The following is a 12,392-nucleotide window of genomic DNA, read 5'->3' as shown; positions in this document are numbered from 1 at the left end:
CCTTTGATTCAAAGGAACTGCTAAGTGTTAACTGCTATGGAAAGTAAGATGTAGCACTTTGGCAAGAACATTCAGAAATATGAAACAGCTCAGTGACCTGCCTGTTACCTGTGGCACATCTGACATTTGTGTTCATTGCTAGCTTGGACTGCCAAATTACACAGTATTTTCCATTAGCGTTTCTGCTGCCAGGTCTTATAAGCAGGGAGAGACTAGATTTCAGCTGAGCGAGATCATGTTAGAGAAAATCTTTCCCCAAAGAAAAATCAGATCAGCAAGCAGTGCAAAGGTGAAGAGCTCTGGGTCTGTGCCTTAGCCTCCTGCAGCCCCTAGGACTTTGATAAGGTGAACACAAGATTCCTTGATGTGCAAGAGGGACCGACATGTGAATTTGTGAAACAGATGTAGTTGATGAGGAGAACTGCTGCATTGTAGGCTCTGTAGTAGAGACTGCTAGGAAGGCTGTTTAGGGATAACATTAATCTTGGGTACACGATGAACAGATGTGCTTGGAGCTAAATATGGAACAGTGAGCATCACAAATATTCCTCTCTCTTTGTCAATGTCACTTGCATTTGCACACAGGCACACACCTCTCTCCCTAAGGGCAATGCAAGCTGAGGACTCAAATAACCAAGCCTTTGTCCAAAAAGCTCTTTTTGTTGGAGGGACTCTGGTATGATTTTTGAGCCTTTATTATTTGACTTTTACTGCAAAGTAACAGCCCCAAATCCTGATTGTTTCTGAGCCACCTTTGTTGTGGCCAGGAATAAAGGAAACAGAAGCCTCTGGGTGAGGCCGTAGCCCATCTGATTTCCAGTGGGAGCACTGGGAGTGATGGAGCTGACAGTGCAGAAGGCTAAATGCCTATAATCTAGAGTATGCCCTGGCAATGAGGCAGGAAGGAGAACATCCCCAGGGGAGTTCAGGTGGGGAAAGGCTCTGTCAGCCAAATGCAGCTACTCAGAGTGCCTGACCTGTCTTCTATAGACCTTTGATTTTTTTTTCTTTCCTGTCTTTTTCTTTAAACAGCAACTGCACCGAACATCTGTCTCCCTGGGACCAGTGTCAGCAATGCCAATGCATGCAGGATCTGCCCTGGCATAAAAGTAAGGGAAGTTGGATGAGGCCCAAACAACAACCTGAGCTTCCTCCATAGTTCCCACTCCACCTTTTTGGACAAAACATTCCTTCTCCTGCCTTGGTTTCCCCTTTAGTGCAGCAAAGAAAGACATTTCTCATATACATTTCCCCATTACAACAGTGAGATGAAGCACAGATGTTTTTGTTACCTGAAGTCGCATGCCTTCTGAGGGCACTTCTAACTTTGTGCCCAAGTTCTGAAAGCTTTTCTGTTGCCTTCCCCTTACCTGTTGATGGCAGAAGACTCAGCATGAGTTGTGAATAGAAAAAGCACCCTCTTTGGCAGCTTCAAAATAATCTGAAGTCAGCATTTATTGAAGTAAAATGTTACAGAAAGAATGGTCAAAATTTACTATAAACTTCATAACAAAAGCTACTGGAAAGAGAAAACATCTAGTCCTGCTGGTTGCCTAGATACGCTGTCGTGCTCCTGAAGCTGAACTATGCCTCAGTTACCCTAAGGGGAAGGGATCACTGGGACTAGTTAGAGAAGGAAGAAGAGACATGACCACAGCTACTGTTCACACACTGTGGAGTCAGGGAGCAGCTGAGATCTTCTGTCTAGATTCAGACTCTGCAAAATGCTTCTCTGTAGCACAACTTAGGTGCATCTTTAAAATCTGTAGGTAAATTGAGCACCAGCTGACTGTGATTTAGAAATTGAGATGAAGTACAAAAATGAGAAAGTAGTTCATGCAGGCATTTCAAAGCCCTGCAGAAGCCTAAGCAAAATCATCCCCCAGAAATAAGATACCAACTGAAAGCATAGGCTCACTGATTGGTCATGTTGCTCTTGTGAGTCAAAGGGCAGGTACAGTCATATAACATGATGATCCCTTTGCAAGCTTTAACTATTAACTAGAAATTTAAAGGAGTCTTTTTAGAGGTTCAGCAAGAACCAGAGCTGGGACATGTTCAACAGAGCAAGGTACATCCCAGAAAACTATTAATTTTGTGTCTATATTTCTATAATTCATTCTTCAGTAACTTTTTTTCTCCTGTAGAAAGACTGGAGCAGTTAAGAGTCTAGAAGAGTAGTAGCAGTAGTAACAGAATGACATAGTACTACCTAGTTTTCAAGCCATATGCTGTTTCTGTGATACACATAATTCTGAAAATGCAGATTTCAGCACACAGCAACCACAGTGCTTGTTCAATCTGTAAATGCTTAAAGTGCAAAGATGACCATGGAAAACACAGAGCAGATAACCAGTAAATTACGCACAAGACATCTGTTATGGTTTTGACACATTTTTAAATGGAATTCCTGACCCGCTGCTGAACAAAAAGAAGAGTCTTTGGTAGCACTAGGAGTGGGAAGGAGAGTGCATAGCCCAACCTTTTTGTGTTACCTCATGACCAGCGATGCCCCGCAGACCCTGGGGGGCGCGCCAGGATGGGAGCACCCCTGCGACAGAGAGGGAGCAGCCAGAGCGCTCCCACGAGGCGGGGAACCGAGCGCCCCGCGTACTTCAGCCCCTTCCTTCCCTCCTCCGGAGCCCATTAGCCCCCGGCGGGGGGCGGCTCTGGCTGCAGCACCGCCCCGGCGCGGGCGGAGCGCGGAGCCGCGCGGACTGGAGTGGCGCCAGCTGTGACCCACAGTTGTTCGTTTAATTGGATTAATTTAGAACATCCCCCCCCCCCCCCCCCCCCCCCCCCCCAAACCTATTTATTCTCTCATCCCTCCTGAACTTGGATGTTTTTTCAGCCCGCCTGGGAGGGGAGGACGAGAAGGAAGCGTGCGGGCAGAGAGAACCCACCGCATCCACCCCGCGGAAAGTAAGAGCTCCGCCGGCAGGCAGCCGGGGAACTGCGGCTCCGCGGGCGCGGAGGGGGATCTGCGGGTGTGGAGGGGGGCTGGCTGCAGCGGGGCTTGCAGCAGAAGCTGGGGTTCTTCGCCCCGGCGCTCAGGACGACTTAAAGTGGCTTTTTAACTGTGGGATGCTCAGGATGATAGATGCAGGTGGGTTCTTCTTGCAGAAGAACTTATATGATACTCACCCCCCGATGAGAGTGCAAAAGTTTGTGAAGGAGAAGTCATAAACTGAGACTGGCTGAAAAGGCTTTGGCTTGATGCAAGATTTAAAAGCTTGTGGGGAGCTGGGGCGTTTGGAAGTGCTCTGTGATGCCTCTGCTGCAGCCATCCCGAGTGGGACTGGCTCAGTTGCTGTGAACGTGGAAGTTTCTGTGAAAAAAGCCCCTCTTCACACATAGGAGGGATTGCCTTAACCTTAAAGTACTCCATAAAAGTAGCTTTTATTTCAAAAGCAACAGTTAAGGGGTGTTTCATGCCCTTTTCCCTGTTAGAATTTGCCTGAGTAGACAGTGTGGCTTTCAAACGTGGGGGACTTCATCACACGTCACTACCTGTGGCAGGGAACTAGATGATCTTTAAAGTCCTTTCGGATCCAAATCATTCTGTTATTCTATTTCACACTTACATTCTCATTTTCTTATCTGTCTGTTTCATGAATGTGAATCCCTGAAAGTAAATCTGTAGATCTGCATGCAAGGGCTTCTCCCACAGATAGTGGGTTTTGGGAGCTGGGAGATACTTGGACATCTGGACTACAGAGACTCCTCTTAGTCTTTTGCATAATTTCTAAAGACTTACCTCTAGGTTTCTTGACATCCTGCCATGTGGGGCTTAAGGCATGGAAAAAAAGTTCAGAACAGATGGGAATTTTGTCATCAGTGTTGTGTTGTGGAGTCTCATGCCGTCCCACAACTTTCAACTGTGTTAGGTGGTACCTCTTGTTTTGGAGGCTTCCTGTTAAAAATAGTTCAATTTCTTATCTGGAAAATAAGGTTTAGTGTATAAAACTTTAAAAAATGGTGTTCCTGCCATAATTCCAGCATCAGGTCAAAAATTTGATTCTTCCTGTTGGATATAGTTGTGTATCTGTAAATATAAGGGGGTTTTATTAATCATCTATATCAGAAGGGAATACAAGTAAATATGTAAATGTAAAGTAATGTAAAGTAAATACAATATAAGAGTCATGTTCTTAGTAATATGATTTTGACATTTGATTTTATTTCTTTTGTACAAGTTCATTAGCTGTTAACTATGTAAAGTGAATTAAGCATCATTTCTGGCATGCTGCACAAGTTTGCAAGGGAAGATGGTAAAGAATCTGCCAGTTAGAAGTAATAAATCAGTTCATTTAAGAAAAAAAGTCAAAACAATCATTGACCCTCAAAGCTAACATGTTTGATAAATTAGTACTTATTTTGGGGCAAAGTGAGAAATAAAAAGCAGCTTTGCTGATTTAGGACATTGCTCAGAGTAATGCATGGTGGCAAGTGCAAAAAGAAGCCTTACACTCTCAGTGTATGATGCCTGCTTTCCCAGAACCTGATGTAAAATCTTTCAAAACCTTTTTTTCCAACAGACTGCTCCAAAGAAAAGTGCAAGCAGTGATGGGTGTTTGTTTCGCTGTGTCTTTAGATTGCTACTGTCAGAACTAATGACCAGATGAAGCATTTAATAACTGGTGACATTAAATGAACTTTTGGTCTGTTTCACCTGGCCATATGTTTTGTATCACTTTGGGTATGTTTTCCTTTCCATGTCAGCTTAGACAAATTCAAGAAGGCAAACTGGATGCTTATTTGTTTATTTTGAATTAAATTGTAGGTTTTATTGGATTCTTTTAAGCGTTTTTTGAGAAGCAGAATTAGGCAGAGTTGAGCGTCGCAGGCTCCTGAGTTTGCTAGAAATTAGGAGGGCTCAGTATGTCCTGCTAGATCATGGAGACCTGGGGAGTGCAGTTGTCAGAATTGCAAAGTAACCTCTGTTAAACCAACCTGTCTGTCTGTAGGGAAAAAAAGTCAAGTGAACCTTGGGGCACAGGTCTTATTCGGCAATAATGTGTATTATTCAGTTACATACTAACATCAGGTAAGAATTAGACCCATTCCTCATGGGATTTGTTGACATCTGAATTTGGCTCATACTTCACCCGAAGCTGTAAAAAACGTAGCACTTTATACCTGAGCTACTTATGAGAGACTTATTCCCCCACAGCCTAGATCATCAGCCAATTTTCTCTGCAGACCCCTGTCTGTTAAGTTCACCCTAAACTTTCCAAAGCACATGTTCATGCGCCTTTTTGGTCATCTTTCGATTTCAGGAGGCCGCATGGCTTGACCTTCTCCGTGTGCGTACTGATGTTTTAAATGTATCTTACACTGAATCCAGGGCCTGCTCCTCTTGCCTTGGTGTTGAGGTATCTTTCTCCAGTGCATCAGGGCAGAACTGGTCCTGCTGAAGGCAGATAGGTTGCAGTTAGTGAAGAAATGACTTGGTCAATGGGCTGTGCCTGCACACCTGGTGTCAGCCTCCTAAATTTCAGCTAGCTGAATGTCATCCAGGGAGTAAATGTGCTTTATAAGCACTGTAAATATGAACTCTATGTCTTGAAGAATGCAGGATACATGAGACTGTGTATAGAAGATCTGCATTTTACTATTTATATTTTCAGCTTAGTAGAGATGCAGTTAGTCATATTTGCCAAGGGGATTATAACCTTTGGCTTTGTCTAACACCAAGGGTTTGATGCTTTAATGATAATCACTGCAAAGAGTCTGAATAATATTATTATGACAAAGTTAATTCCCACATAGAAACACCTATGATGGCATAATATTATCTTTGTTACTGATTATCTAGGTGTAACCAGTTCAGCTTGGAAAAAAAAGAAAAATTGCCTCAATGACATTAATTTGCATGTAAATCAGACTTAAATCTCTAGATTTTGAAGCCAGATTCTGCAGTGTGTTTTGCAAGAAGGAGGAGAAGATAGGACTGTCCTTAATTGCATTCCTCAATAAACAGTCATGTGCAAACAGATGAGACAAAACCATCTTTAAAGTGATGGAGAAAGAATAGATCAATTTAGTAAAAGCCGGGGTGTAAGCAGAATTATTACAAAAAGATCTATAAATGATTGCTTATTGATTTCAGTGTATGTCTTGTTTTCCTGTGAAATCTTCCTTCTGCTGTCCTTCAGCACAAAGCCACAGTGCTTTTTTCCTACCAAAAACATGCAGCTATTTGCCTTTTCAGTCACACAATTAGCGAGTGAGAAATGCTCAGCACTGTTATTTTTTAATCAGTTGTTAGTTGATTTGTGGGGCTTTTTCCCCCACTAAATGTTAACTCAGTTCTTTTAAACAGAATTATGAGTAAATTTAAGGTATACTGGCAAGTCCTTTTAGTTTCCTTCTATAACCTGTACTGGGATTGTTCAGGGGTTTCTGGTTTTATTTTGTTCTGAGTTTTTGTTTTGCTCTTTTTTTTTTAATTGTAGAAAGAGGATTTCATATGTTCTTTCTGTTACATATACTACCTGAGACCGTTGCCAATCTGAATTGCCATGTACCTTCTGAACAGGGGCAAAAAAGCAGAAAGCATCAGTATTTCAATTATTGATGACTGAATGGTAGAAGTTCTGCAAAGTGTACGTGATTCTATCACCAGAAGAGACAGTAAAGACAGACTGTATACACTGGAGTTCAAGATCACTGCAGTAATGAGACATATTTAGCACAGTGAGTCTGTGAAAGCAGGGAAGTAGTAAGAAGAAATACTTGCTATAAATGTTCACAATGACGTGAAGGTATAATAGAAGAAAAACCCAAACAACATCTGCATCTTTAATAAACTTTGAACCCTGATGTTTCCAGTTGGTTAAACACATCTTTTTCTAGAAGGCGATTTCCAAAAAGCAGTGGTTAGGTGTAATATAGAAGATGCTTGGATATTAAAATGTAATCATTCTAGAAGCCCATGACACTTAGAAGAAAAGTTTTCCTATTAACTCAGCAAGCTATGGGTTTCATGTATTTTGCAGTGAGGATATGAATTTCCTATATATGTATGCCCATCTCCATTTGAATGGAAATTTCTATGAAGAGTTTGCCTGCAACCATGTAGAAGGCTGGCTAAGCAGTTATACATCTACATTAAACCTTCTGCTTTTGCTTCACACAATGCATGCACAGTGTGTTCACTGCATGCAGGTATACAAATTCGGGTCGGCGGTGGGGGAGAGACATGAGCCTTTGGGTGTTTGGCTGCTTTATAAACAATGAAGGAGAACATCTGTCCTCTGGTAAATGTGGGAGAAGTGAAATTGATATCACACCTCTGCCAGCATTTCTAAGCACATGAGAACTTCAGGGATCATGCTTGAAATTGTTCTTTCTAGATAAAAAAAAATACTTTCTCTTTATTCTGAAATTCTTTTCATTTTAATTAAGGTCTAGCCAAGGCTGAAGCTTTGCTTGGTGTGGATTGGCTTAATGCGGAGGAAGATACAATTTTTCCTCTTGGAAGCTACTGCAAAAGATATGCCTTACCATGCATTTTCTCACCTGAGGAGCTTTGCTAGGAAGGTGCAAATAAGCTTCTCTGGGCTAAACTGAGCTAGGGAAAAGGTGTTTAGAACAACAAATAAAATGTAAACAAACTGATTTTTCTGTTGAAAAACAGAAAAAACTGAAAAGACTAGAAGTCTTTCTTACAGGTTGAAAAGGGAGAAACTGTTAGTAAATTATGTACCTACTGTTTGGTCTTCATATGGAAAGAATTGATTTTACTTTTGTTTCCTTCTGTATTTTCAGAAAAACACCCATTGTCAGAGGAAACGACAATATCTGCCCATTGATGGAAGAGCTGTCCATTTGCTCTGAAGGAGAACATGCTGAAACACCTTTTTAATACACCTTCCATTCTGAGCTTCAGAAAGGATCAACATGAACAATAGTAGAGATGAACTTGAGGTGATTGTTTTCTTGGTTGTGCTGCCCTGGAGTTAGCTACAGAGCTGACCACTGGAAAGGCACAGTGCAGGAAAGCACTCCTGTGCTGCCATACTGTTATTTCACACTTGCCTAACCATCTAAGATGTATCTCAGCTGAGTGAAGACTGCAAGATTCTGAGATGATTTGACCTGTGATGGAGGAATGCATCTGGGAAACTGCTGGAGGATTTCAGCACAGTGTTGTCACTGCCCTTACTGATCTGTGTCAGAGTCCAAAATGAACCACACTTGGACATACAACCTGAGCTTTGGTGCATCTACAGATCCTGTTGAGACAAGGGCTGGCCTTACACGAAGTGGGCACATAATAGTAGCTGTTTTTCTTGGGTTCATCTTTATTTTTGGTTTCTTCAATAACCTGATTGTCCTCATCCTCTTCTGCAAGTTTAAAACCCTCCGTAACCCAGTCAACATGCTTCTGATGAACATCAGTATCAGTGACATGTTAGTGTGCATCTCTGGCACTACCCTTAGTTTTGCATCTAACATCCATGGTAAATGGATTGGAGGGGAGCATGGTTGTAGATGGTATGGCTTTGTCAACTCCTGCTTTGGTAAGAGTTCAGTGATAATTCTTTTATTTTTAGCACTGGTACATGAAGCAACTTGATCAGTGCACTCGCTGCTTCTCTGTGGTAAACGGAAGGATGTCTTTATTGTTTTGTTATGGTCAATCACAAATGAAATGCATAGGATCATAGAATCAACTAAGTTGGAAGAGATCTTTAAGATCATCAAGTCCGACCATTACCTCAGAACTACAAAATCCACCATTAAACAATGTCATAAGGGCATCATCTACATGTTTTTTGAAAATATTCACCACTTCTTACTTCAGATAAGAGGCTGACCCCCCACCTTGCTGCAGCCTCCTTTCAGATAGCTGTAGAGAGTGGTAAGGTCTTTCTTGAGCTTTCTCTTCTCCAGACTAAACAACCCCAGTTCCCTCAGCCCTTTCTCATCACATTTGTGTTCCAGACCCTTCACCAGCTTTGTTTCTCTTCTCTGGATCTGCTCCAGGACCTCAATGTCTCTCTTGTACCGAGGAACCCAGAAATGAACACAGGATTTGACCAGTGCCAAGTACAGGGGTATGATCACTGCCCTGGCCTTGCTGGGCACACTGTTGCTGGTACAGGCCAGGATGCTGTTGGCCTTCTTGGCTGCCTGGGCACGAGCTGCATCATGTTCAGCTGGCTGACAATCAGTACCCCCAAGTTCTTTTATGCTCTTTTAGCATACTTTAGCAACAGACTTTATGAAAGAGTAAACAGATCTGATAAATATATACACATTAATAAAAATTATTTGTTTGTAAGATCCAGAAATGGCATCTAGAAAGAGACAAGCCACTGGAAGGAGTTTGAATAAGTACATGAACATACATAATGCTTCCCTCTTTTTTGAGGATAATCTATGCCAACACTGAACTACAGGCCTTTCAGTTCTGCTTCTGTTGTTAACAAAGCCTCCCGAAAGTAATCCATTTACCATTTGTAATTATCTATCAGTCTATAATATAAATTCCCTCATGTCCCAGATAATGACAGTTTTCATCATTAGATGCTTTCTGTTTTCCCCCAAAGCAAAATCTTTATTTTAAAATTACATTCTTGCATGTTCAATAGCAAATTAAGTCATACTTTGATTTGTTGGAAATAGTGTGCATCAAAGCATAAAGCAGTGTTCTGTGTTCCTCCCCTGTCCAGACAAAACTTTTCATGCAACCAGCTTTTGTGCTGCTATCTTCAAGTGTTTTAACTAAAAACTGTTTTAGTTATTAAATCAAGATAAAAGAAAAAGCACAGTTAGAGGGCAGCCATCATCCCTCTGAGGTGTCCCATCGCTCTAAGAATTACATTGCCAAGCAGTGCTTGCACTTATTCCTGTGCTCAAAAAAAAAAGTCTACTAAAGCATAAAGTGACCTGTGGGTGTACATCTAGACATGATCCTTATCTCACCCAGACTGTAGGACCTGGCATGGCTCCCTCTTGCTCTATCTCCTTTCTCTGATGCCTCAGGCGCTAGGACTGGACCCAGTGCGTCCCTAGCTCTTCTCCCACCCTGGAGCTGCAGTATGTATTGTGCTGGCACTTTGGAACAAGAAGTGCTCCCACAGCCCTGGATGTAGAGTCAGACTGCAGATCCAAACCCACATTTTCTACCTGAATTATAAGCTCTTGTTATTTCTAATGGTGTGATCCCTGGTCCCCTTCTCTTCCTCAAATGTGTGCTCCACTGATGACATTTAACTCAGCCTGGCAGCTTCCCCTGGGAAATCTGCTGCTTAGCCCAAAGTGAGATGTCAGGAGCCAGCAGTAAAAGCATTGACTTTGGCCTTCCAAAAATAGAACCCATTATCAACAATACCTTGGCTTGTTCTGACAGGCTGCTTTTGGAATAAGTTGTGGCTGCCCCATCCCTGGCAGTGTTCAAGGCCAGGTTGGATGGGACTTTGAGCAACCTGGTCTAGTGGAAGGTATCCCTGCCCATGGCAGGGGGCTTGGAACTAGATGAGCTTTAAGATCCCTCCCAGCCCAAACCAAGCTGTGATTCTATGATTCTGGCTTAGTTTGTGCAGAGCAAGATGAGATGTTTTCTCCTTGCACATTTAATTTCCATTTTTGTGAATTTTATGAATTGCAATATTTCAGTGATTAGTCTTCTAGAGGAGAAAGAGGTTAGGACTGGTTTTTCTCTATCCTTTGATTTAGCTGCCTTTTTTATTACTTAGGTGTGGGATGAGAGAATAACATTTGAAGGGAAGGGGAAAAAAGGTATGCGTTTAAGGGATTAGATATAAAAGCATGTTGAAGGTGCCCTTTGAGCCTGCTGGTTTATGTCAGGATATCTGTGTATTACAACCTGGGCAACTGGAATTAAACCAGTAAATAGATACATTTCTCATGGGGTGACTTTCTTATGGAATAATTCTTAAGTCAGATCTCCTGTGTAAATCAGATGGATGGCAGGAGTGCAGATTTCTGTGCTGTTGTGATACCAGGGTTCATATGAGAGTTTCTGCTATAATTCTTAAAATTGATTAGATCATCAAGGAACAAGCAAGCAAACAAAACCAGAAACCCCAGAATACCAAAGGTGACCTCAGCTGCTCTGAGTGGTGGTGTTGCTGTTGGCCGAGTGTCTGGGTGGCTGAGGCAGGCTAAAAGCAGGTGGTTGTTGAATTGTGCATGTGGAAACCTTTCATGACAGTGTTAGAGGAATGATTTTGCAATTCTTTTCTCAAAGTCTTGCAGCACTCACGACATTTTTTGTTTCATTATTGTATGTAAAGGGCATACTGAGGAAGTCTGCTTGCAGAGTTAAAAAATGTTCACTGGAAAATAAGTAAAAGCAAATAATAGTAGCAGGTTTCCTAACATTTATGTGTCTCTATAGACAGACTCTATCTGCTGATAAATACCATTATGCATCGGGGGGGGTTGGAGTTTTGTACTTTTTTGTACTCTAGAGTGTGCTGGAAAAGATCTATGGTAGGTGTGCAGTGTGATGATGGTTTTTCTAGGTCTTTATAGCACTTGAAAACAAAATGCTTGGGTTACTATCATGTGTGCTGTAAGCACCACAGACTGAACAAGGAGCCATCGAATGGAATGGTTAATGTTTTTTAAGGCTACTGGAAAGTGACATGAGAGAATTGTGAGTTTTTTATTGAGACTACAGGTATTGTTACTAAAAGAATAAACAAATGGCATCTCCTTCATTTTAGGATTCTTTTAATTATCTTCTGCTGACTTTGGAAAAATTGTATAAAGATTACCAAAGTGATTTAGAAACTCAAGAGACAGAAAGTGAAGTATATTCTTGACCTGGTGGCTTAAGACTTCACTGATAGAGCAGTGTAGTTACCAAGGGTAAGGAAGCTTTTTGTCAGCAAGAGGATTTTTGACACCTAAGTAGTCCAGTTTAGATCATAGCATTTTGCCTGACCACTGTGATTACCTTCTGAGTGGCAAATCTGGTTGGATTTATAAACATAAATGAAAAAGCCACAAAGACTACGAAATACTATATGAGGCTACTGTATAAAAGGAGGATGTAGAAACACAAATGGCAAATCTGTATAGGCTGGGAAGAGAACTTTTTTTTTTATTTACAGTTTTTTTACAATCCCTTAGCTATTCTTTAAAAAATAAAAAGTATATATACTTTTTATTTGCAAAAAATTAGCTTACCCTTGTTTGTGCCTCATGTTTGATTTTGGTCTGCCAAGGCTAAGAGAAATGGTACTAATTCTCAGGGTCACGAACAGAGATGTGTCACATCAAGCTTTGTTAGAATAAACACTTAAATATTCTTATATGTTCCTTTTTTTCCTCATGGGATAGATCCTATCCTACTATGATAAACATCAGTATAGGGCCTGAATTTCAGATGATGTTAGAGTAAGTTCACT

General features: G+C 41.4%; 1 protein-coding gene across 1 annotated transcript in view; it reads left to right on the top strand.

The window, feature by feature from the left end:
- Nucleotides 1–8,128: 8,128 nt before the first annotated feature.
- The window catches only part of LOC106023517 (opsin-3-like), a 78,699-nt gene continuing 74,435 nt past the window's right edge, over nucleotides 8,129–12,392 (top strand). The window contains exon 1 of the mRNA XM_013129619.3: nucleotides 8,129–8,528. Within this exon, the coding sequence (XP_012985073.1) occupies nucleotides 8,192–8,528 (337 nt within the window). The 5' untranslated portion in view covers nucleotides 8,129–8,191. The remainder of the gene's footprint in view (nucleotides 8,529–12,392) is intronic.

This window comes from Melopsittacus undulatus, chromosome 2, assembly GCF_012275295.1.
Source record: "Melopsittacus undulatus isolate bMelUnd1 chromosome 2, bMelUnd1.mat.Z, whole genome shotgun sequence".
NCBI lineage: Eukaryota > Metazoa > Chordata > Aves > Psittaciformes > Psittaculidae > Melopsittacus > Melopsittacus undulatus.
The sequence above is the reverse complement of the archived record's forward strand: the minus strand, read 5'-3'. Positions and strand labels throughout refer to the sequence as shown.